The sequence below is a fragment of the Phyllostomus discolor genome, chromosome 7, assembly GCF_004126475.2.
Source record: "Phyllostomus discolor isolate MPI-MPIP mPhyDis1 chromosome 7, mPhyDis1.pri.v3, whole genome shotgun sequence".
Taxonomy (NCBI): Eukaryota; Metazoa; Chordata; class Mammalia; order Chiroptera; family Phyllostomidae; genus Phyllostomus; species Phyllostomus discolor.
The window spans coordinates 7,369,096-7,393,716 of record NC_040909.2 but is presented as its reverse complement, the minus strand read 5'-3'; the positions used below and the strand labels follow the sequence as shown (position 1 = coordinate 7,393,716).

At 58.3% G+C, this 24,621-nt stretch overlaps 2 protein-coding genes across 4 annotated transcripts in view; one reads left to right on the top strand and one right to left on the bottom strand.

Moving 5' to 3' along the window:
• Positions 1 to 2,329, bottom strand: part of ZDHHC3 (zinc finger DHHC-type palmitoyltransferase 3) — a 40,949-nt gene extending 38,620 nt beyond the window's left edge. The window contains exon 1 of one of the 3 annotated variants that reach the window (XM_036030436.1): positions 2,121 to 2,329. The gene's annotated coding sequence lies outside the window, so the exon portion shown is untranslated. The remainder of the gene's footprint in view (positions 1 to 2,120) is intronic. The other 2 variants (XM_028518218.2, XM_028518221.2) reach the window with 2 other exon arrangements.
• A 58-nt stretch (positions 2,330 to 2,387) lies between these two features.
• Positions 2,388 to 24,058, top strand: EXOSC7 (exosome component 7). Its single transcript, XM_028518385.2, has 8 exons — positions 2,388 to 2,493; positions 10,267 to 10,368; positions 10,673 to 10,767; positions 17,224 to 17,389; positions 18,608 to 18,678; positions 20,998 to 21,121; positions 22,135 to 22,290; positions 23,814 to 24,058. The coding sequence occupies exons 1-8, from the start codon at positions 2,437 to 2,439 to the stop codon at positions 23,916 to 23,918; spliced, it is 876 nt and encodes a 291-aa protein (XP_028374186.1). The 5' UTR covers positions 2,388 to 2,436; the 3' UTR covers positions 23,919 to 24,058.
• Positions 24,059 to 24,621: the final 563 nt, after the last annotated feature.

Sequence of the window (24,621 nt, the reverse complement as noted above, 5' to 3'; positions counted from 1 at the left end):
TTAAACAGAACTGATGGAGTACAGAGGTTTAGAATAGACAGACCTACAACACAGCCTGCTCTCCAAAGAATCTGACAGGGATGGAAAAGGGCGCTGGTTTAACAGAACAATGTGCCATTCTCAGCTTCTTGACTTTCTGGCTAACATACATTCTTTAAATTGCTTCAATGAACCGAAAAAGAATTCTGAGCTTATGGGCTTTGAAAATGTCCGATGCATTGTCACAGCAAACAGGGTGCCGATGCCCCGGCCGCGCTGCGGTGGGACAATCGGTGCAGGTGTCACTGTTTCGGCAGAGAACTGAAAAGGAACGCTCTGCTGTCTCCACCCCTCACACCGCTGGGCCTAGCAGGTCAGACACCACTCGTGATATTATGTAGCAAATACTGCCAGCCCTTCTCCGTCAAGGAACCTGCAGGCCCTCGTTGAGGAATCAGTTCGAAGAGACGTTCTCTACTTTTAAAGACACAGAGAGAGATGACTCCGCAGCACCCAACTCACGCTTTCCTCGTGTCTTCTCTGACCTGTCCACTCACTTTCACTTTTTAAATCTTCAGTCCTCTTAGACAACAACCCAGCCACTAAAATGCCACATCCAGCGCCTCTTTTCAGAGCCATCTCCAGCACAAAATACCATTTTCAGCATCAGCAGTCCCCGGCTAGCTCACAACAGAGGCCCTCTCGCGGAATCCAGGCGTCCAGCCTCGCCCAAAGGCGTCTGGGTGCCGCAACAGGTGGAAGGAAACCCTTCCGGCCTCACCTTTCCCAACTTCCCTGGAGGGCCGAGCCCAGCCCTGCAAGACGTCTTCCTGGTAGACGCAGCTCTCAAGAACTATGTGCAGACAGGAGACTCAATGTACATCTAGTCTAGGAAGACCATCTATTACGGGGACTCGCAGTTCAGTGCTTAAGAACGTGGGAGGGCATTTCCCTTCCGTGCCTTCCTCTGACCCACCCACGTCCTGGTCCCACTGTGCACATCCGTGACACCAGGTTCTGTGGCCGAGTCGGCCCTGGATGGAGCCTGCCCTTCTGTGGGGGGAGCTTCCCTGGGCAGAAGCTGTGTCCTACTTGTCTCAGTGTTCCTGAGCCAGCCCGAAGCCCAGCCACAGTCAGCTGCCGAGAGCAATCTGTGAGACTGTACGGAAGATACTATGTGTGAAATACCAAGCACTCTTTGGACGATCAAGCCATTTTGTTTTGAGAACAAGAACGTTCCTCAAAAACGAGACGTTTGGAAAAGTCACCAGATCCCCTCTGCTTCGGTCACTTATGGACAACTTTTCTGCATTTATCCACACGGTGTCTTTGAAATCTGTACCGTTCCCCGTCTGCCCGGCCTTAATGGGCTCCTTCAGTGACCCCATATTCACCTTGTAGGCATCCTTTCCGGGCATCCAGGCCCGCAGTCCCATACGGCCCGCCACCACCTGGGCTGTTTTTTCCCCTCTAAGCGGCTGTGCACAGCTCCGAGATCCTTCCAACAAGCAAAGGCTTCCAGCCACCGCTGGGAAGCGCTGGGGACGCCTGGGCACCGCGCCCTTCGTTAGCGCCGGTTACCACGACTCTCCCCTCTAGCTACTCTTTTTGGGATCATGCTCTGGCGACCTTCAGGGGCAAGGGGACCCGGGAAGGTCCTGGGTCAGCGTTTGGTAAGCCCCAGGGTGAGAGAGCGGGGGATGGGAGGGGAGAATCCCTGAGGTGGCGTGAGGACGCCTGGGGACTCGTTCCTGGCCCGGACCCTTCCCACCGAGGACAACCCAAGGAGGGTGGGCTTCATAACGCCTCTTCTTTTCGACCATCCTAGGGACCAGGGCAATGCAGGGGCGAGGCGGGCGTGGTGGTAGGGGAGAGCGAGGAGAGGGCCCCCGGGCCATTCACGAAGTCCGCCTCCCCTCGCTCACGATCTCCCTCGGCCTCTGTCTCTCGCACACACGACCGGCTACTTGAGACACGCGCGCGCGCGCACACCCGCACACGATCTGCCACTTCTACTCCAGCTCAGAGCAAACTGCGCCGCGCGCCGCTCCCGCTGCGAGTCCACCGGCTCCGTCCCCCGCTCGCGCCTCCCGCCTCAGCCCGGCTTTTCCGCCCAACCCCAGTTGCCTCTCCCAACTGACCGTGAAGTCGGAGGCAGTTCCCCAGTCCCAGGCCCCTAGTGAGGCTCCCGCCGCAGCCGCCGTCGCCTCCTCCTGCCGTCCCCGGCCCGGGGCGCGGCCTCGGGCTGCAGCGATGGCTCCCGGGCACGAGGCGCCGCGGCTCCCTGGTCTCGGCCAGACACCCGGCGGCGCCCAGGAGAAGCCCATGGAGCTCCCGGCAGTGGCGGTGGCGCCTACCGGAGCGGCCGCCGCGCAGGCCGATGACGCCTGGGCGCGAGGGGGGCGCGGCCGGCTCCAGGGCGTCGCGGGCTGATGACGCAGGGCGCGGCCGGGCAGCATGGCGTCCGTGTCGCTGAGCGAGGCGGAGAAGGTGTACATCGTGCACGGCGTGCAGGTAGCTCCAGTCGCGGGGGCGGCCGCCGGTCCCCACGGGCCTGCGGCGCGGGCCGGCCCTCGGGTCGCCCGGGAGGAGCGGCGGGTCTGGGTTTACCTGGTGATGCCGCGGCCAGCGTGCGCAGCCTTAAGCCGGCAACCCCGGGCGCGTTCAGAACCGGGCGGCGAGCGTCCGTTTAGGACTGAAAGCGTACTCGGTCGAGCCTTCCGGGTCCGCGGGGTTCCGAACCCGGGGAAGAAGCTGCAGGCCGCGTCCCCGAGGCTTTAGCGCGGGAGCCCTGCCGCAGGGCCGTCTCTGCAGCCTTCGCGCGTCGCTTTTCTGTGGGTGTGCGCTTCTGGTTCGCTCTTCTTCGCCCCGGGGGTTGGGAATCACAAGGAAAGAGAAGGCACGGAGGCGAAAGCGCTTTGAAAAATATAAATGGCCGTACACATAAAAGGGGAAGGTGTTTAAAAAGCGGCTCCACAGCCCGTAGTACAGTTTTTACTGTTTCCCATTTGCCATTGGAGAACTAATCCCTACGGGCAGCCACGGCTTTTCTAAGATCTTCAGCGCTCACGCTCCATCCCTGCTTGTAACCACGCCAGAAACAGGTGGAGAGTGCGGGGCCTGGTAGTGAGCTACCGAGGGAAGCCAAGTGCGTCCTCCTGGCCTGTACCCTCCCTCCCAAACCCCGGAAAGCCTAGCCAGAATCCTGTATAGACCCAGTCATTTTGTGTTTTACTTTTCGCTTTTAGTTCAGTGTGGTTAATTTCGGCTCTTCTGGCCTTCCTTTAATGTCAGCCTGTGATTCTTTTATTATTTCGAAGATGAATATAAAATAACGGTAATGGAATAGAAGGTGTAGTGGGGGGACCCAAAAAAAGCCCTGGAATTTATTTATAAAAAATTGTGTATTTATTCTTACATCTTAAGTCACCTTCAAAGTACTCCCCATTTGGTGCAATGCATCCATGGAGACGTTTTTTCCACTGCTCAAAACAGTTTTTGAACTGTTTCTGAACTGTTTTTGATGCCTTTTAGTGCTTCTGCCATTTTTTGTTTCACCTCTTCCACATTGGCAAAATGTTTCTGCTTGAGGACTTCTTCTTATGAGGAAACAAAAAAGAAGTCCCTGGGAGCCAGATTGGGTGAAGAGGGAGGGTGGGGCATGGGAGCAATGCTGCTTTTGGTCAAAAACTGCTGAACACTCAGCATGATGTAGGCAGCTATGCTCTAGATCACCCGTCACGAAATGGATAAATGTGATCAAAGAGTCTTCAAAAAAAAAAAATTCACTGAAGTTGAATGCAGCCTCTCACAACAACACCAGCTGGTATACTGATACAGATGGGTTTTTAAAACATTCACCTAGCAAGGGAAGCCTGTACTACAAGGGCTCACCGTCCAGAATATAATTCTGGGTTTTTTTGGGGGGGGGTCTCCTCTCATATATCAAGGGGTGCTGTAGTTAGTGGAAGCCAGAGAGACTAAGGAATATTGGGGGCTGTAATGCTCTGAAGCCTTCCCCAAGGAAGTGGAATTGCTCTCCTAAATCCGTGTGTCCCTTCTGTGTGTCTAGTGGACTCGGTATTTCATTCATTCCACCTGGAACTGAGCTAGAATGAGGATAGCCTGCCCTTATATAGCACCACGCTGGAAGGAAAAGGCAGAAATTACAGACCTATTTGTGTGTTTACATATATGACTGGACGGAGTGCTGTGAAGGGGGAAGGCCTGCCTAGTCTGGGAAGTCAGGGGAGACTTCCTTAAGGAAATAGTATTTGAACTGAGCCCCTCCCTGACCAAGAATTTAGTGAGCCGGAGCCTGTCAGAAGGAAAGGATGCTAAGTCCTCTCCCTGGGGGTAATGGTGGAAGATCAGGTTGCAGAGGGGATCCTAAGGGCTTTAGAGGCTCAGCTACTGCCGCCTCATGGACCTTGGAAGGTATTCATCGGCTTGTCTGTAGGATACCGTACTTAAGGCCTGGCCGGTGTCCAGCACTCTCGAGGTACTCAGTAACATGGATGGAGTGAGGCAGGCCTTAAAGGGAAGACGAGTTGGACAGCATTTTCAGTTGTTAAATCCAGCCTCTATCGCCAGTAGCATGGGCATATTAGGGCCACAGTTGCTCAGCTCTGTGCCATGGACCCAGTAACAATGCTCTTCATGAGCATTGTTAACATTGGCCACAAATTTGCTGTGTTAATGGAGGAGCAAAACAGAATTTACACGATTCGAACAAAGATCAGAACGCAGGTGAGTGTGCCTACCACAGATGTCCATGGACTCCGTTCTAAAGTCACCTAGACTCGGGCCAGGTTGCTTCCCCGGTGCCAGCAGCGCACCTGAAGCCGTGCCTAGCTGGAATCCTCCTCTTGTCCCTAAAGACCCAATCATCCTGTGTATTAGTTTTCATCCTTGTCCTTTTTGGTTAGTTTCGGCTTCTGGCAACCCTCGCCCTCAGCCTTGATTTCCGGGATGTTTCATCTTCGTTTGGTGGTAGTTAGAGGCAGTTGAAAGTAACCTCACAGTGGGTGTTGAGGAATCAGTTGCTAGTTATGTTAACTAACAAACTGGCTCAAGCAAAAAAAAAAATTATGAGAAGGATATAAACGTTTCTCCAGGAATCGAAGGGCGCTTAGGTCCTCAGGCTGTCTCCCACCTGCGCGTCTCTGCAGCCTTTCACGCCTCCGCTGTGCTCTCTCCTCTCTCTCGGCTGTTTCTCAGGCCCCGCGGTAGGGAGCTGTGGCTGCCTCTCAGCCCCTGGAGTCCCCTCGTGTTAGAAGCCAGCCCTTGTGGTTCTTCTCTAGACTCATCGCCGGACAGAGTCACTAGCTCAGACATGGCCACCGGGGAACAAGCCACACTGGAAAGAGAGCAGTTTGTGGGCAGGAGGATGGTTTGTTTTAGGTTCTGGCAGAAAATGGAACCTAACTGAGATAATTCAGGAGACCTTTATGATGGGGCTCTTTTTTTTTAAGATTTTATTTATTTATTTTTAGAGAGGGAAGAGAGAGAGGGAGAGGGAGAGAAACATCAATGTGCAGTTGCTGGGGGTTATGGCCTGCAACCTAGGAATGTACCCTGGCTGGGAATCGAACCTGGGACACTTTGGTTCCCAGTCCATGCTCAATCCACTGAGCTACACCTGCCAGGGCAGATGGGAGTCTTTTTAACAGTGTGAGCGGGTTTCAGGCAACCGACAAGAGATGTTGGAGAGCCAGAATAGCGACCACAGGGTGTCACGACCACCTCTAGGCCAATGGGGCTCGGGGAGCGAATGGTGCTCCCCGGAGCCGCAGAGCAGGGGCTGCCCGCAGAGGTTGTCGTCTGGGGCGGATGTAGGCTCCCTCAGAAGTGTGGCCCCAGGTCAGGGGTGTGTGCGTGTCAGGGGGGCTATTCTGTTCTTCTGGTACCATACTTTCATTGGCCAAACTCAGCCAGAACCAGCAAAGGGAGCCCAGGTGGTGCAGGTTGGAGGGAGTGGACCTGGGGCACAGGTGGGGGCAGCGAAGGACGGGGGATGGATCTGAGGAGGTGGGACGGGGCGAGTGGAAAGGCTGACAAACCGGTACTTTAATACGTGATCTAGTTGGTTCCTGTTAAGCCCTCTCTCGGCCTTTGAAGGCTGGGACGTCCCGCTTTTGTTAGGTGCGTGTTCTGTCCCAGGTGCAGACGGTCGGCTGCACCCAGGAGCATGGTCCTGGCCAGGCCATTTCGCTGCGTTTTTCTCGGCAGAGGAGGGGAAGTGCGTGCAGCTGTCCGGCTCCATTTCTCTGCCGTGCACCCGGCGTCGCCTGTGAGCCTTGGCTAGGGCAGCGGCGCAGGGGTGGAGAACAGGGCCGGAACCTGGTCTTCAGGCGTGAGCCCAAGCAGCCCGGACTCGGCTGCTCAGTCCGGCCGTGCCGGGCACTTGGTTTTGGGCTCGGTGCCATTGCCCTTTCGGGACCCCCGGCCCAGGAAGGCTGCACCCAGTCGCTGTGCAGGGTGAGCGGAATCACATCCTTGCGGAGGCAGGCGGGGCTCCTCCACAGGCTGGGAGAGTGAAGGGGGGCAACGTCTAGTTGTGCCCACTGTGCCGTGGGGCTGGGCCGGCCAAGCCCCCTTTCCTGAGCGGGGTGGTGTCCCAGTCCGGGAGACGCTCCGGTCTCTGCTCGCTGGCAAGCTCCGAGGCGCTGGGCAAGCCAGAGTGAGGCCGTGAGGGGGTGCCACCACCCCAGAGAGTCTCTGGAGCCTGAAACCGTCCCAGGGGAGTGGGACTAGCAGAGCTGACTTGCCGGCGTCTGTGAGGAAGTGATAGGACTGGGTCACCTGGGTAGAGCAGCTCTGGGCCGAGTCCCGTGTCCTTCCACTCTGTCACAAACAGGACATGGTGGCGCCTCAACTCAATGTCCTCATCTGTTACCTCTCTCTGGGGTCGTTTTGGAGGATTCAGAGAGCTAATTTAACCTGTGCCCAGAAGCAGGCGAAGGGAACCGCTGATGGGACTCCCGGGTGCCACACCCGTGCTGAGGGCCCCCCGCCCAAGTGATCTGTGGTTTTCAGATTCTCCTGGAGCCGTGTAGTCAGGGTTGTACCGCTTTCAAGCCAAAGAGACGGGCTCAGAGCTGTTGAGGAACTGGCCCAGGGTCACAAAGCCGGCACGTGACAGCAGGGATTTAAATAGAGATCGGAGGCGCCTCCACCACACCACGCCCAGGGGGCCGGGGTGCCGCGATCACAGAGGTAACAGCCCGCAAGTCGCCCGGCGCCATCCCGGCCGCAGAAGCCCTTTATCGGGAAGGGTGCCCCTGCCCCCGCCCAGGGCGGGCGCCGCTCCCAGGCCCCTCATTGGTCCACCTCTCCGTCGGTGTTTAAAGGGAGCTTTCAGTTGGGGCGGCCCGGTTTGTAGGCATTGACACCTGGGCACTCCTGAGTACTGCAGGTGGATACAAAACGCCGCAGGTGTGAGGCCCTGAGCCGAGCGAGACACGAGGTGTGGCTGATTTCCTGACTTTTCTGGGGCAAACTGGATTTTTTAAATATGGCCCTATGCACAGTGATCCGTGGGCTGGTTTGTTTTGTTTTGTTTCATTTTTGGTCTGTTTTGCTCCTATTCTTTCTGAGTGCTTTTTTTTCCTATTAAAAAACGTATGGTGGTTGTATCCTTCGAAAGGAAAATTTGTAGCTTTTTGTTTATGTCTGTGTGTCACTTGAGCCTTTCCCACGGAGCCTTTCCCCGGAGGGAAAGGCAGCAAAGGCAGGGTCTGGTGAGGCCCTGTTTTTGTCGCCTCTCCCGCCCCACGCTGGAACAAGTAAGTGGGTCACCACCACGAGGCGCTATGACGTGACCTTCCCAGGTGAGTGGTGGCTCACAGCAGCGGTTGGAAGCCCTGGGTCCTTGCGGCCTCCTTGCTTCCGGTTCCGCCCGCTCACCCTGTGAGGGAGGCCTGAGCCGACGCCCCTGCACAGTGAAGGGACCCCGGAGGTGCAGGGGGTCGGGTAGGAGTGTAGGGAAGCGCTCCACCTGGGAATTCAAGTGCAGCCTGCTGGCCTTGTGACCCTGGGCCAGCCATTCAGCATCTGCCCACCTGTTAGTCTCTATTTGTACGATGGATTAAATGCACTAACTGGGTAGTGCATTTAGCACATTATCTAATATATAGTAAATGCACATTAAATAGTAGTTACTGTTCACATTTGCAAATAATTGTGCCTGTTTTGATTTATAGATATGTAGGATTAGAGACACGCCTCTGAGGCCATGTAACTCCACCCCCATGGTTTTACACATGGGGAACTAGTCCGTAGGGGGAAGGGACCTGTCCTACCGGGGCCGGGCAGCTAGTCGGCGGCAGGACCAGGCCCAGAGCCCATGGCTGATGCTCCGAGCGCCTGCTCACGCCCACACCGTGCCTGCAGCCCCGGGAGGGCTCCTGTGAATGACGCTCCTGGGCCAGGTCCCCACTCCCCTCCCCTGGGGGGCACACCTCGGGGCGGGGCACAGAGGAGTCAGAGAATGACCTGGAAAGCCTCCCTGTTCTGCAGTTGGGGTTGTGGAGAGACATCTACATAGTTTTGAGTTCCTCTTCCCAGAGGCTCCTTCTCCCCGACTTGAAATCCTGTTGCTCTTCAAGTCCACTCTCCCCGGAGACTGGAGGCAGGCAGGCTGGACGTGGGTGGGACAAAAGGTGAACTAGCTGGGAGTAAAAGAGCTGAGACGCACGTGGCACGTGGTGGTAGCTGGTGCTGTGGGGGGCGGGGGTGGGGGCGGGGTGGGGGGAGCCAACAGAGGTTTGCTTTCTTGAACCCTAACTGCTCAGAGTCAGTCAGTCCCAGCAGCCCGCCGGTGGCTTCAAGGTGAGCTCCTGACAGGTGACGACCTTCAGGGCAGTGCTTTCACCATCTGGGGAGCATGACCCCTTTGAGGGCCTGGTGGTCCTAAGGATTCTTTTACCAAAAAAAACAAAAAACTGCTGTCAGGAAATGTTTGCAAGAATGAGAAAGATCTCTGCGGGCCGATGTGGAGGGATTTCTCACTCATGTGCGAGGTGTTAGAAAGAAGCACAGTGTAAGAGTGCGTGTAGGAGAGAGACCACCCTCATGTAAGAAGGGGGCATTTAAAACATTCCTGTGTCTGCCCGTTTGTACAAAGGAAACACAGGAAGCGAGGCCGGGAACTAAAGAGACTGGTTCCTGCCGGGCGTGGGTGGGGAAGGGGGGCAGGGCTGGAAACAGGGAGGAGGGAGGGCCACTTCATGTTCTCCGAGCTCACCTTTCCGCTGGCCTTGACGCCTAGGGCCCTGGCGATGGGCCACGTGGCCAAAAGGTGAACGAGCAATTAAAGGTCACCAGGGTGCAGGGGACCCAGACTGGGATGCAGGCTGGTACAGATAAGTGACAGCCATGCCGATAGGTGAAGGACAGGGGACGGCAGTAGGAAAACAGTATTGTGAGCGGGGGCCACGGGGCTAAAGGCAAAGGGAACTCTGCACAAATACTGTGCCGGTCGGTGAGGGTGCTTTGCACCAGGGCCTGGGTTAGCTGTTGCGAAACTGCTTTCTCTCTTTTTTTTTACTAAGATTAAACAAAGACCTAAAACATTGTAGATCAGGAAAGCCTGGGCTCCCCCGTCTGAGAGGCAAGTTACAAATAAGACAGGGAAGAAGGTGAGAACAACGATCAGTGTGAACACGTGGTTTTTAACAGATGCGTGGGTAGGTACAGGAATAAACGCAGGTGTGTGTGCGTGGGAGCGCGGGCACACGTTTCCCTGCTCTGCCCGCAGAGCAGCTCTGGAAGCAGCGACTCCCCCGCAGCAGTGAGCCTACCTACTCACCACCCTACTCTGGGCTTCCTCCAGTGAAGGGGAGCAGGGCCCCTGGGGGAGGGGCTGGTCCCGGGGTAGGGGGGCAGGGAGGACAAGAGGCTGGGACCTCTGGCGGTGCTGACGAAGATGGGAGGCGTGGTGACAGCGGAACACAGGGAAGCTCCCCGTGGCCAGCACCAGATCTGGGGCGACAAGATAAATGCTGGCGCTAGTGGGTTACAGCCACAGCATGAAACAGACACTCGGAGTCACAGCGACCGCAGGAAGCAGTGGAGGACGCTCAGTGGGGCTGAGGGACAGGCAGTGCCTGGACCGCTCTGCAGACGGCAGTGCAGCCCGTCTTTGGCATCAGGGGTGGCAGTGACTCTCGAAGGGCAAGGGGCACTGCCCGTTTCTCCAGGGGAGTCGGGAGGAGCGCGTCGGCCCGGCAGTCTGCTGTGGGCTTGGGGTCACAGCCTCAGGGCTGCGGCTGTCTGTCGCCTTAGGAGGACCTCCGCGTGGATGGCCGGGGCTGCGAGGACTACCGCGGCGTCGAAGTGGAGACGGACGTCGTGTCCAACACCAGCGGCTCCGCCAGGGTCAGGCTGGTGAGTGCCGGGGCCGCGGCCCGTCCTGCCCGGGTAGGGGCCGGGTGGGCCCTGGGGAGCCCGCTGCAGGCCCCTCTGGGCCTTTGCTGCACAAGCTGTTCTGGGGGGATCCAAGGCCCACACCAGACTCTGGGAGGGGATCTGTCTAGGCCTGAGAGACCCCTCGTCCTCTTGAAGGGCCGCTTTCCAAGTCCCAGCCCTGCTCTTAAGGGGGCGGCCCAGGGTTTGTGTCTGGGGGAGGAGGGAGGTGGTGGGGGGCCTGGCCGCCTCCCGGGGTGAGGGCCCTTCTGTGGTGCGTCCGCAGGGCCACACGGACATCTTGGTGGGAGTGAAGGCAGAAATGGGGACGCCGAAGCTGGAGAAGCCGAACGAAGGTTACCTGGAGTTCTTTGTTGACTGGTCAGTACCGTGCAGACGTGCTTAAAGGGGAACGCCGTAAAAGATGGGGGTTTAGGGAGTGGGCCTCTGGTCTCCTGCTGAGCCCACTTTTGTCTGGTGGTCGGTCCTCATTGGTCCAGCCAGCAGGTGTGTTCCGAGGCCCTCCCCTGTGCCAGCCGCCGGCGTGTGTGCAAGGAGGGTGCAAGGAGGCCCTGGGCGGAGCGCTGCATCTGTAAGCTCATCTCCAGCCAGGGGTGGGGGTGGCTGACGGGGCCTTCTTGAGGTGGGTAAGGGTCTCCATTGCCTGCTGGTGGGCGCAGGTGTATATTATTGATACTGTATTGGGGGTCTCCAAGGCCACCGGCGCATTTGGAGACTTGCTGGAAGCACTCACAGGACTAGCATAGAATTGTACTTGTAACTTAAGATTTATTACAGCAACAAAAGTGCAGCGACACCTGTGTGCAAGGTGACTCCGAAAGTAAACCCCCTAGAGACTCAGCACATGAGACTTACTTTTGGGTGCTGGTCATGTGAGCGCCCTCTGCTGGGCGCACGCCACAGTACCAGGCTCCCAGAAGGAATGCAGGCGTTCAGCATAAGCCATATTTTCACAGAAACGGTCTGGCCTCAGCGATCACAGTTCCCTGTTGGCTGGGGCTGAGGGCCACCCTCGTGCCGCTGCAGCGGGCACCCTTGGGCCCGCCGGGCCAGCCCGTTTCTGCGCAGATGCTCACCCACGTCTGTACAGGAACTTAGAGTCTCCTGCTCCCTTCCCAGCAGAAGGTCATCTCACAAGCTATTTGTGAGGAGCATGAGCTCAGAGAGGGTGAGTGACCCTCCTAGGGTCACACAGCCAGGTCTCGTCGACTCTGGGACTTTGCCCCTTCCACTTGTGTGGCCTTGGGAGGCCCGCTTCGGAGGGACGTCATGCTTAGAGGTCCCAGACCTGTCTGCCTCCACCCTTCCTTCCAGCTTCTCCCTGCCCCCTGCCTTGGCCTCAGAGCAGTTTCTTCTTCTGGCTCTACGCAGCTGTGAGTTGTGCAGTGGAATCATCCCGTTCTCAGCTCCCACGCGTGATAGTGACCTTGGTCAGGCGTCCCGCTCCCCTCTTCCTTGGCTCTTGGAGGGGGAGAACGGCCTCTCCCAGCCTTGAGCTGCCCGGTCAGTGCAGTGAACTGTCACAGAGGGGCAGACCCCTCGTGCGAGGCCTGCAGCTTGCCTTGCTGTGCGCCACCGTCTGCCTCACCGTCCTAGCCCAGAGCCAGTCACCAGGCACCCCAGGGAGGTGTTGGGTGTGGGAGACCCGTCTTGCCGGGGCTGTGTGTCTGAACAGGACCTAAGTTTGCCTGCTGCTTCTGTCCCATTCTTGTCCCAGCCTTAAAGGGGGTTGGCTCCACGCAGAGGGGAGCCTTTGAGCAGCCTCTTCCAGGACCTGGCTTCAGGGACCAAGCCTCTCTGTCCCAGCTGACGGTGGCAGCCTGCCTGTCTCTGTCCCCCTTTGTCAGTCCCAGGAGAACCGAGGCAGGCCCAGGAGCTCCAGCCCCGAGGGAGCGCTGAATCCCTGGGGACCCACTGCCTGACAGTGGCCCTCAGTAGCACCTGTGAGTGGCCCAGTTAGCGCGATGGGCCCAGCCGGTGGCACCACCGTGAGAGACCCACGAAACCCCACTTTCCCACAGAGAAGGGGGAGGGCGTCGAGCGCCGCTGGCTGCCTGCTTTCTCAGAGCCTCGCTGGAGTCTGCAGGGAGCACCTCTGCTCCGACCCAGGGACCAGGAGTGTCTTCGGGGCGCCCGTGGGTTGTGCCCAGCAGTGAAGGCGCTGCCCTCCGTCCCCCCAGGCCGCGGGCAGCGGCCCCTGCTGGAGAGCGTGAGGCTGAAACAGAGTTCTTACCCAGCGGGAGGAAAGCTTTGTGTGGGGAAGCGGGGAGGGCCCCCTCGTGCCAGTCTGAGCCCAGCTTGACTGAACTACTTGATCAGCTACTTCCAGGTTTTGTTTTGTTTTGTTTTGTTTTGTTTTTAATTTTATTTTAATCATTGTTCAAGTACAGTTTTCTCCCATTTACTCCCATTCCAGCCACCCACCCAACCTTCCCTACTTCCCTCCCATTACCCCCCACCCCTAGTTTTTGTTCATGTGTCCTTTAAATTTGTTCCTGTAAACCCTACCCATTCCCTACTTCCAGGTTTTAATTATTTAAATTCCCAGAGGTAGAAAACGAATTGCTAACTTATTCTAGTAAAGTTTATCTGCCTGGAACAATACACGGAGTCTGAGGTAGACACTGCCCGGTACCCAGCTGCCCTGACCTTGACCGCCCCGCACCCCCCCCCACCAGTGCAGCAGCAAAGACTTGGGGTTCCTCAGCTCGGCTGGCACTTGCCCTAAACTGGGAGCAGACTCTGGCCTCCCAACTTCCGTCTCGTGTCTTCGTGAGTTTTGCCTGAAAACAGGCCATTTTAAGCGAGAACTTTGAAACGCCGGGAAAAGGTGGTTTCCATCTAAAGCCCAGAGAGAGGCAAGAACTGAGTGAGCTGGCGGTCACCCTGGGTCTCCCTGGGTGACGGCCCATCGAGGCGCTTCTCGGCTGTCCACCCACACGCGTCGGTGGGTCCAGGAGCTGGGCTTTCGCCTCCCGCAGAGGCTTCAGGCTGTCACCAGGGGAGGCGAGGGGCGCACGGTCCGCCCACGGGGTCCCAGTGCGCCCACACGGGTCCTTCCCTTTAGGACTTCACTTCTTTCCAGTGTGTGCTCGCGTGCTTTACGTTAGTACTGAGCCCTGAGCTTCGAGCCCCGAACTGATGGGTGGAGCCCCTTGTCCATTCTGTACCTGCTTAGTGCTATCCGAGGGAGGCTCTGTTCTTGGCTGAAGGGGTGGGGGCCAAGCAGAGTGGAACCGGCAGAAGGCACTGGAGGTAGCTGTACTCTGAAAGTCTCCAGAGTTGGTAACTCTTCCAGCGGCTTCCAACAAAAGCTTCAAACAAAGACTCACAATGTGCCAGTATTCCCAACCTATTCATGGGGCCTGGGGCCGCTTGGTTGGTGCAGAAGTGAGTGTGAGTCAGAGGTGGGGGGCCTGTCTGGGTGCGGGCTAGCTGCCAGAGGGCTACTGAGTCAGCCTGGGCCCAGGTACCCGCCTGGGGGAGAACTTTGTCTGGGCAGGCCCAGCCTGACCTGGCCGTGGGAGCCCACCTCGGGTTTGCAGGCTGGGTGGGTGTGAGGGAAGCCACCATGGGCCTGGGGTCTGAAGTCCCACTGCAGGTGGGTGTGGCCTCGGTCTCCGCCCACCCCCGTTACACCGGAGGGAGACTCGCCAGGCAGGGGGAGTGGAGTGGAGGTGGTGAGTCAGGAGAGGTGGGGATCCGGGAGGGGCCTCGCTCCCAGGAGGTTTATTAGTTGATCCAGCTCAGTGAGCGATTTCCCAACAGCCCTGGAAGAGCGGATCTCTGGGAGGGGTCTGCCTTGGTTCGGGGAGCTGTAAAAAACACGAAGCACCTGGTTTTGAGCTGAGGAACCTGAGTGTATCCTCTCCCCTCCATCTCCTGCTGCGACACCTGTGAGCAGGGGCTCGGACGGCCAGCCTGTGTTTCTGTCTCTTTTTTAACTCTGCGGCTGGTAGACACGCCTTCTGTTCGGGACTCCCTTGGTCTCCATTCCCCGGCCCCAGCAGTTGTGGTCTGCCAGTGATTCCCAGCCCGGGTGAGCACCCGCTCATTGCTTGGAGGCACAGGACGGGCCCAGGGAGAGCTGCCCTGACTGACGTTCGGCTACGAGCCAAACCCGCGCAGTGGCACGTGGACGGGGGCCGGGCCGCCTGGGGCAGCGTCTCAGCTCCCCAGCCGCTAGGTATGTGACCTTGGGCAAATCACAGAACCTTTCTGTGACTCGATGTCACTGCCTCTAAGATGGGGTCGACAGCAGGGCCTCCCCCCGGGGTTCTAGGGAGAGTTAAATGAGTTAGTACATCTAAAGTGCTCCGAGCGGTGTCCCCCTTCCTCGTGGAGTGAGAGTTGGACCCCCGAGGTCTCCCAGGGCCGTCCCGAGGCCGCAGCCCACCTGTATGTAAGACTTCTGTTTCGCTGATGGGGGCTTTGATTAAAGATGGATTAAAATGCCTCCAGACCAGCCCTGGACGCTTGCCCGTCTCCGTCACTCCCTGCCACCTACTGTGGCCCTTTGTGGAGATACAGGGAGTCACCCGGCCGGCCCCTGCGGGCACTTGCTGTCTAGTCCCCTGGAGACAGCCTCTGGGGTCTGCATTTCTGACCGCCTCTCCCAGAGAGGCCCCTGGTGCTGCACAAGCGCCCCTAGTGGTGGTGAGGGGCCCTCACGGGTCTGTTGTAGCCCTTCTCATCCTTGGGCAGAACTCCGGGCTCGGGCTTCTCTCCTCTCACCCGAGGCCCTGCACCCCACGCCCACTGAGCAAGGTCCTTCCTTCCAGCCTCCGCCCCAGAGCCACTCCGAGGCCAGGGCGCTGTCTGGACGCAGGAGCGTCCTGTGGTCCCATCCGCCTCCAAGCTTCCTTCTCTGCCTGTCTACCAGCCATGCTGAAAGAATGCTGTGTTTAAGAAAAGAAAAAAAAAACTTTTTAAATGGGAAAAATTTCTACTCTACATTAGCCCAGTGTCCCAAAAAACCCACACAAACCAGTTGTGCGTGGTTGAGTAGGCAGATTAATTCAGCCCGTCGGACCCGGGGCGCCCTGTGAACCATCCCTCAGGGCCCGGGGGGCGCTAATGCGGCTCCTCCCGAGGAGTGAGTCACCCCCCCCCGCCCCCCCCCCCCCCCCCCCCCGGAGGACGGGACCCACTGCAATCAGGGACGAGGAGACACTTTAAGCACAAGCATCTCGGCCTGGATTTGTCTGCACAGGGACCTACATAGGTGTGTTTTAAACACTTAAAAGATGGAACTTAGTGCTCAGTGTTTGAATTAGGAACGGGTTGTGTTTTGCTGGCTGTGCAACATAACCTTGGTCCCTGGTGACTTGACGATTTCACCATAAATGAGCTTTTTATTGTGGCTCAGCATCTGAGGCCAGCAGAGGCCGGGAGTGACCAGCGGGGTTGCTATGGCAGCAAGGAAGCTTCTGTTGGGGGTTTTAAATTGGGGCTCCGCTGGCTCATAGCGGTGAGGAAAGACTAGATGGTTAGAGAAGCAAAGTTATTACACAGCAGTACACCCCGGTGGTTTTGGGGGTTCATTCTGTGCCCATATTGGGGTGGGCTGCGCGGAAGGGACACTTCACTCTGTCGAGCGTCATGCAGGTAGGCCGGGCGCAGCCTTGCGCTTTCACGCAGGTTTTGCTTTGCCTGGACCCCCCGCCCCCCTCACCCTGCCCTGCCTGTGTCCTGGCCCCCTTCTACTCATCTTCAGGTTTACTGACCGCCCCCACTCCTGCTGTTTGCTCATGAACCCCCCCCCCACACACACACACACTTCACTGGGCTGCTGACTTAGGTCCTCTTCGCAGTGTCCGCGTCTGCAGCGCCTCCCGCACGGCAGGGGCCCCGCCACACGGAGCAGTGGGTGCTCAGGCAGGCGGGCTGGGGACCCAGAGCCACGGTGTGTGGTTTTGTGGAGACTATGCCGAAACCCCCGGCTTCCTGCCTTGCTGGCCGTACTCACCGTGTGCAGTGACCACGGGGGTGTTAACTCGCCTCTCAGAGGCGTGAAGGGTTTGGTTTAGTTGCACCACAACCCTCCACGGCTCCCGGTCAAACACTCGAGCGGTACTCGGGGCGGCCAGTGTTGACTCGTCTTCCCCCTTTGCTGAGGTAATCGGGCGTAAAGTTCAAGAGGCCCGAGTGGAAAAGGTCTTCTCTCTGAAAAATAGCAAATGAAGCGAAAGAGATAAGCTGCCCTTTGATCAGCCGCAGTCTGTCCGTTTTGCGTTCCTGCTTTCAGCATGGCGATGAGCCAGAGTTCGGGACGCGGCTCTGGCTCCTGCCGTGCGCGCCTTCAGAACACCCCGGGAAGGCGATCGCACTCACGCCGCGGCTTGTGCTTGGAGAATGTCATCGCGCCTCCCCAGGCTGTGCAAACTAGGGGTGGCGTAGGCAACGGGGCCCCTCCGTAAGCCAGGCCGTTTGACTCTCCGGGCTTCCTGGGCCTGCCAGAGGAGAGTGTTTGTTATGCTTTCAGGGTAAGGGAGTTGATCATTACTGGCCATGGTTCACTCTGCCACTGCTGCCCTGTTTCTCTTTGGGTAGAGGTGGCTTCTGCCGGGAGTAAGGGGACTCCCACCACCACACACTGACAAGCCCGGGGCTCAGCCCTGGTCTGGCTCATTGTGTGCATCTGTCTGGAGGCTGGGAAAGGGGCCAACGCCGTCCTGTCCTCGTTTCAGCGCCCCTCCCTGTAGCGCTGGCTCTTGCAGCGTCGTCCCCCAGGGCAGCTGGCATAGAGCCTTGCCCCTTTGCTCCCTGTGTTTGGGAGGACTCACCGGCTTTTCTGTCGCCCTTCTGTGTGCGTAGCTCGGCCAACGCTACCCCTGAATTTGAAGGTCGAGGAGGCGATGACCTCGGCACAGAGATCGCCAACACCCTCTACCGGATATTCCACAACAAGAGCAGCGTCGACCTGGAGGCGCTCTGCATCAGCCCGCGGGAGCACTGCTGGGTGCTGTACGTGGACGTGCTGGTATGTGCTGGTAGGTGCCGGGCGGCTGCGCCGGCTGGAGACCAGCGGCCTGCCTCTGCTTTCCTTCCCGGCACTTTCTTCCTCCAGGGGACACTGTCCACTTCCGGGGTGAGATTAGGTGGGAGAAGATTAGTCTCCTCTAGTAGTTTTTTTTTTTTAATTAAATGTAGCACATAAATAGTAGCCTACACATAACGCCACCCGACAATGAAGTTACAAGCAGTCCTGGCACAGCAGCACCTGAAGTTACCCACGGAGACTGTCGGGGAGCAAAGGCAGGAGGGGGTGGTGCCACACACAGGCGAGGGCAGGTTCAGACAAGCGGGCACATTCCGCGTGGAGCGGTGGTGGGGCAGAGAGACACCGAGAGGCAGTGTGACCGGCCCAGGAGGCCTCAGCTTGAGAGTGGTGGTATTACATTAGTCCTCAGAGCCAGGCCTTGGGCCAGAAAGCGCCAGTGCCCGCTCCCGACCTCACTAAGTCATCTTCCCCTGAAAACGCCCCGTAACCCAGCTCCTCTGAGCCCCTGGGTTCCCGGGGTGTGACCCTGAGGCCCCGCCTCCTCCCTCCTCCGTAGCCCGCTCCTGCAGGGAGCACCGTGGAGTACACAGGGGCGGTGTGCAGCTCTGGCTGGTCATCAGGACCACCTCGAGGCCGGAGCAAAGCACAGGTCCAGGGCCTCGTCCTGCATTTTCAGTGGGCTCCCCGGTGGTTCCGACGCCCAGCCGAGTTAGGAGCCAGCAGGTGCTCGTGGATGAGGACAGGCAGTAGGGAGCCATACTGCTTCCTCAGTGTGAGCCTGGCGGAGCTGCAGCATCCGTGGCCACCATTTCTCACTTGTTTGGAAGCTGGGCGCACCTTAGCAAAGATGAGAATAATGCATGTGGTGCCGTTGGGGCAAAAAAGAAGGTGCCGGTCCCCCCCCGGCTGGAGGAGGACCCCCCCTCCCACCCTGTTAGAGGCCTGAGTGTCGGTGTTATAGCCACGGCCAAGAGTGGCCTCGCACACGTGGCCGGTATGAGCGTTGCCGCGATGAGGCGGAGCCTGCAGTGAAGGGGGGGGGCCTGGGCCGTCCGAGGTCTGGGAGAGTGGCCACGCCCACTCGCCTTGGCTTTCCCCACACGTGGTCTGAGTTGCTGGGCAACCGGCAGCCTTTGGTCGGGACGCCACTGAAGCAAGACGTGACGCTCCTCCTTCCTGCTCACCCTGTCTCCTTAGCTGCTGGAGTGTGGTGGGAACCTGTTCGATGCCATCTCCATCGCCGTGAAGGCCGCTCTCTTCAACACGAGGTGAGTCTTCCCGGAAACAGCCCGGGGGCCTGCGGCCACCCGGGGCCGACCTTGTGGTGGACCACGGGGACTTCTCTGCTGGGGCTGGGGGTGAAGACAGCGAGCGGTGTAGCATTGAAAATGGTGGCATTTAACGTGAAGCTCCAGAAAACAGATTTCATCCATTAAAACTAAGTCTAAATGTATTTATTTACTTTTTATATTGTTATTTTCATAAGTAAACATGTACCATGTAGACAAATATTAGGAAACGACAAAGAAGCAAAAAGAGCAGAAACCCCTGTCTCGAGTAGCTCAGTGGATTGAGCATGGGCTGTGAACCAGGCATCACAGGTTCAAATCCCAGTCAGGGCACATGCCTGGGTTGCAGGCCACGGCCCCCAGCAACTGCACATTGATGTTTCTCTCTCTCTCTCTCTCTTCCCCACTTCCCTCCCTACAAATAAATAAATAAATAAATAAAATCTTTGGGGGGTAAAAAAAAAAGAGTAGAAACCAACTTCAGGCCAACCGTTGGAACACTGCTCCTGGCATTGTCTGTGCTCTGCTCAGCCCAGATCTGCCACCAGGGCCTGACCCGTCGCAGGTTTCCATCGCAGACACCCGTTTCCGGCTCCTCCACCCTAGACTGGATCACATTGACTTGGTGGGTTAAATGTGGTTTTCATCAGCCAGTTCAAGAAACAGCATTGCCGGCCCCCAGAGCCCCTCCCGCCCTGTGCCCCCGGCAGTCACCACACTCACGGAGGGCAGCCACTGTCCTGGAGCAGCAGGTTGGCTTTGTACGCGAGGCACGTGTCTTCTCGTGTGCCTGCCTCGTTCTCCGGGCGGGAGGTTCTGAGTCGCCTGTGCTGTGCCCTGGAGCCACAGCTAGCTGTTTGCTGCACACCGCTCCGTGCGTGAACGTGCCACGGCTTGCCCAGTCTGCGGTGGACGGGTGGATGGTGGACGGGTGTCTGGGCAGTTGCCGGTAGGGGCTGTTGCAGGCATGAGCATCCTGTGTGTGTCTTCTGGGCGCGTGTTTGTGCATTTCTGTTGGATAAGGTGACGGTTCTGGGTCGGAGGGCGTGGCTGTGTTCTCTTCTGGTAGATCCTGCAAGGCGCTTTTCCAAAGTGTCTTTGTTGTAGAATGATCCTCCCACCAGCAGTGCATAAGAGGGTGCGGGTCGCTCCGTGTCTTTGCTGGCCGTTGGGTTTTTTGTCTTTTCAATGTTAGTCACTCTGGTGAGCGCGTCTCGGAATCACACTGCAGGTTTGAGTTGCATTTCCCTGGTGAGCATTTACGTGGAGCACCTCTGTGTGTTTATTGGCTGCATGAGGAGCCTCTTCTCTGAAGGCTCCGATCCTTTGTCTGTTTTTCTGCCGGGTCGTCGGTCTTTTATGTTCAGTCGGAAGTCTTGATGTAATATGTCAGTTTATACACACACGCGCAAATATTTGTTTTGCTCTGAATTATCTTTTAGTTTCTAAGTGATGCCTTTCGATGAACAGAGTTCATAAGGTTAATCCGTACCGTAATGTATATAATACGTGCTATGTAGGTATTGTGTGTGTGTGTGTTTCAACTGTGGTATACTTGAATCTATCATATTTTCCCCTCGTGGTAAGCACTTTGTGTCCTGTTTATGAAACTCTTGTCTCCTCCCAGGCCATGAAGACGTTCTTAGTCTGTCTTCTGAAAGCTTTACGGTTTATCTTCCACCTGCACATCCGCAGTGTGTTTGGTGCGAGGCAGGGGTCGAGATTCATTTTGGGTATTGGATTGACCAGATGTTGGGTTGACCAAAATTATTCTTATTTACTTATTTGTTTATTTATTATTTATTGTTAGTGTTATTTATCCTCATCTGAGGACAATTTTTAGAGGGAGAGGAAGGGGAAGAGAGAAACATCTGTGCAAAGAAGAAATATCAATTCGTTGCCTTCCATACATGCCCAGACCGGGGATTGGTGCCCAGACCAGGGTTCATATGCGTCCGGACCGGGGGTCACCCACACCCAGACCAGGGATCGAACCTGCAACCTGGGCATGTGCTGGGACTGGGAATTGAACCCTCGACCGTTTGGTTACCGGACAGTGCTCCAGACAACTGAGCCACACTGGCCAAGGCCCAGGCATCATTTCTGATAAGCCCTCGGTTCTCACTGCACTGCGTTGTCACCTGTGAGCTTTGGACAGGAAGGACGGGGAGGACAGGCATGGCACGGCACTGCCTTGTGAGGCACAGGAATCCTAACTCCTGTCCTCAATCAAAAAAAAAAAAAAAAAAAAAAAGATCTTTCAGTAAGATAGAATTTTAATCGTGCTTTTGCTTCCAGGATCCCAAGAGTGCGAGTTCTGGAGGACGAAGAGGGGTCAAAGGACATCGAACTCTCTGACGACCCTTACGACAGCATCCGGCTGAGCGTGGAGCATGTCCCCTGCATCGTCACCCTGTGCAAGGTGCGAGCCCGTGCCTGACGGCCGCTGTCTCCCCTGGGGGTCCCCTCCCCCCCACCCATTCAGGCTTCTCAGTGGGTGGGAAAGTTGCAGTCTCACAGACCGCAGGGAGGGGGCTTTAACCTGAACCCAGTAGCCGGTCCTCTTACGGGCCGTTGCCAGGAGGAGCTCGCTCTTTCCTGCAAGACGGGACAGCGCCCCGGGGGCTCACGGCAGTTCACCAGAAGGCCCCGTGGGCGTATGTCCTCCCATTTTCCCAGCTCTGTGGGGTCCAGGCGGGGGGCATGGTGTTAAGGTGGTTGGAGGGCGAACACTGTCCCCTCCTGGGCCCCAGAGTCCACATCTGTGAAGTGAGGGGGTCGGGGCAGCTCCCGGTGCCTCGTGGGGCCAGTGAGGTTCCTACACGGGGGATGGGGGACGTGGCCACATCCGGCTGATGCTGCTGTGCGACCAGCTCCGCCCGAGGCCGTGCAAACGGGTCCGTACTGGCTGAGGTGCTTGCCGATCCCACGCAGGATTCACTGTTTCAACGTGAGACTGAGGGCATCATCGGGTCTCGTTCCTCCGCACTCGCTCTGTAAACCCCTGCAGGGTGTGTCGAGGGGCTCAGACCGGCCCAGGCCACCTGCCTCGAGCGTGTTTCCCGGCAGGTGCTCTCGGTCTCACCTTTGTCCGCCGCACCACACCCACGTGGCCCCTCGTGTGAGTTTCCCCCCGGGACCCTCTGCTGGGGGCCCTGGGGGCCCTCTGACGTGGGCGGTCTGCGAGTGGCAGTTCTGGCCACCGCACCCCCCGGCCCTCATCCCTGTGGCGTGCTCCTGTCACGGCTCGCACGGTGGCCTGCGCTGCCGTGGTTGAACATTATGTCGGGTATTTCCCATGCAAGCAGCATCTAGAACCTCAGTCCTGAGTGGGCAACGCAGCTTCTTTGTGGGCACAGGTGTTCTTCTGGGAGGCCATCGGGGTGGGCATCTGGGGGGGTCACCCACACCCTTGTTGTGCTGCCCTGGCTGCAGATCGGCTGCCGGCACGTGGTGGACGCCACGCTTCAGGAGGAAGCCTGCTCCTTGGCCAGCTTGCTGGTGGCCGTGACCAGCAAGGGGGTCGTGACGTGCGTGAGGAAAGTGGGGAAGGGCAGCCTGGACCCGGAGAGCATCTTCGAGATGATGGAGGTGAGGCTCTGGGGTGGGGGCGGGGCCGGGGCCCGGGGGAGGGGGGGAGTGCCCGCCCCCTCCTGCCCCCTTGGTCCGTTGCACCGTGGGGATTCTCCCCCTGCGCACCCTTGACCTGGAGCTGGAGGACGGCCGGCATGGCCAACGCAAGCTGGAGGGCTGCAGCCTGGCCAGGGCCGACTGCTCGTCCCGCTCTCTCCGCTCCCGAGTTTCCACGTCCCCAAATGCCAGCATGAACGAGTGCAGAGTCACTTGTGACTCCCCAACCCTAAGCCTTCATCATTGGACGAGGGGATGGAAGTCGGCAGAGGCAGGGCCGGGGGCTGGGGGGTGGTGGCCCCCTGCAGCACAGCAGTGTCTCGGTGGAGGTGAGGGGAGCGGTGGGCAGCCCCGCTGTTGGCCTCGGTGGGGGGATGTGTCCCTGTGGGTCTCCCCGGCTGCTCTGGGCTCACTGGGGACGCGGCTGCCTTCCTCGCTGGCCCAGCGGCCCCTCTGTGGCAGGGACCGGGTCCTGCTCCCTAACAGGTCTTTCTACACCTTCCTTCCCCATCCCCCTTCCCCACCCACCCCGACTCTGCAGAAGTCGTTGAGGCTTTGACACTGACTGACCACCCAGCCGGCTGAACTGCCAGGGGCACAGTTAGCTGGACTCGGGTGGGGTTTTTGTTTTTGTTTTTATAGAGAAAGAGGGGAAGGGAGGGAGAAAGAGAGGATGAGAAACACTGATGTGTGGTTGCCTCTCACACACTTCCAGCAGATCACCTGGCCCACAACCCAGGCGTGTGCCCTGACCGGGAATCAAACCCATGACCCTGTGGTTCACAGGCCGGCTCTCAGCCCACTGAGCCACAGCAGCCAGGGCCAGGCGGCTTTTGTTTCAGACGAGACTGTAAGGCCTCACGACACAGGTCCATGGGCCGTCACTCCCCAGCAGGCGTGGTGCCGGCTGTGCTCTCCCTCCGTCCCTAGAAACGGTGGCTTTCCACCCAAGACTCTGGGCCCTTGGTGTCTGCCTGCTCTTTGTACCATCGTGTTTGAAAGCGAAAGTGGGTGGTGGTTACGGGGCCGAGGACGCCAAGGACCCTCGCCCAGGTGCTGGCTCTGGTCTCACCCGAGAGGTTCTGCTCAGAGACCTGCTGGCAGGCGAACTAGAAACTGCCCGTCGGGGGGCGGGGGCACCTTCTGCTCTGCGTCAGACAGACCCCGCACACTCTGCGGGCTCCCCGCGCCTTCCCGCTGCCGGTTCTCGGCCGCCACCACGTCCAGACTTGGGTGACAGTGTCGCTGCTGTCTTCCCGGCAGCAGGAACTCTAAGCCTGACCTGAAGGCCGGGGCAGCCTTGGCTGCTTGGTGCCTGGGGGTGGGGGTGGTTGTCTTTTCTTTCCTGGTGTGGGACGAAGGTGTTTCCAGAATGGAGGCACGTGGGAGGGCGCAGGGCTGGACGGCAGGCAGGCAGAAAGGGAAGCCCGCCCTGGCCAGGGCGTGGGCCTCACCGTGCCGCCCTGCGCCCCTCTGTCCTGCAGACCAGCAAGCGGGTGGGCAAGGTGCTGCACGCCTCCCTGCAGAGCGTCCTGCACAAGGAGGAGAGCCTGGGGCCCAGGAGGCCGAAGATCGGGTTCCTGGGCTGACGCACATGTTGACCCCCGTCGCTGGAGTGCCGCTCTGACTTCTCCGCGTGAGCCGGAGTGTGCACGTGTTTTCCTTCACTGTTACGAATTTAAAGCAATGTTTGTACGTGTGAAATTAAACTCTATTTTCCAGTCTGGTTTGGAACGGCTGGGATTCTTCAGCGGTAAGCCGGGACACCGGGGTGGCAGCCCCGGGGGTCTGGCCCTTGTCTCCGCGGGTCCGGAGGCCGGCTCCCTGGCGAAGGGCTCTGGTCGCCGGCCTGCCCAAGGAGGCGCACTTGTCCTGCTGCAGGAGTTCAGAGCAACAGCAGATGCACCAGAATAAGGACCTCCAGCAAACCCAGTCAGAGGAAATGCTAATGATAGGTATTTTGCGGTGGTTCCTTCCCCTGGAGAGCTTTCAGCATGAAATCACACACACACAGCAGAACTTCACCTGCCTTGTGCCTTTGGGTGCGTCCGGGGGAGGAGACCAGAGGAGGCGCTCTGCCCTGCCGCGGGGGTCCAACCGGGGCCCCGCCCGGCTGCCTAGCCTTCCTGGGGAAGCCCAGCTCTTGCTTCCTGTCCTCGGAGACATCCAGGCCAAGCTCCCCCGGGGAGGGGCTGAGCGGCCGCTTTGGTCCTTAGCCAGCTGTTGTCGCTCTTGTTTTGAAATTGCTTTGTATTTTATAACCACTCCCTGGTGTTTTGTAAGATTTTGTTT

Coding starts and splice junctions, on each gene's coding strand:
- EXOSC7 (XM_028518385.2), top strand. CDS start 2,437: ATGGCGTCCGTGTCGCTGAGCGAGGCGGAGAAGGTGTACATCGTGCAC. Junction 18,679..20,997: donor GCCGCTCTCTTCAACACGAG/GTGAGTCTTCCC, acceptor TTTTGCTTCCAG/GATCCCAAGAGTGCGAGTTC. Junction 22,291..23,813: donor GCATCTTCGAGATGATGGAG/GTGAGGCTCTGG, acceptor TCTGTCCTGCAG/ACCAGCAAGCGGGTGGGCAA.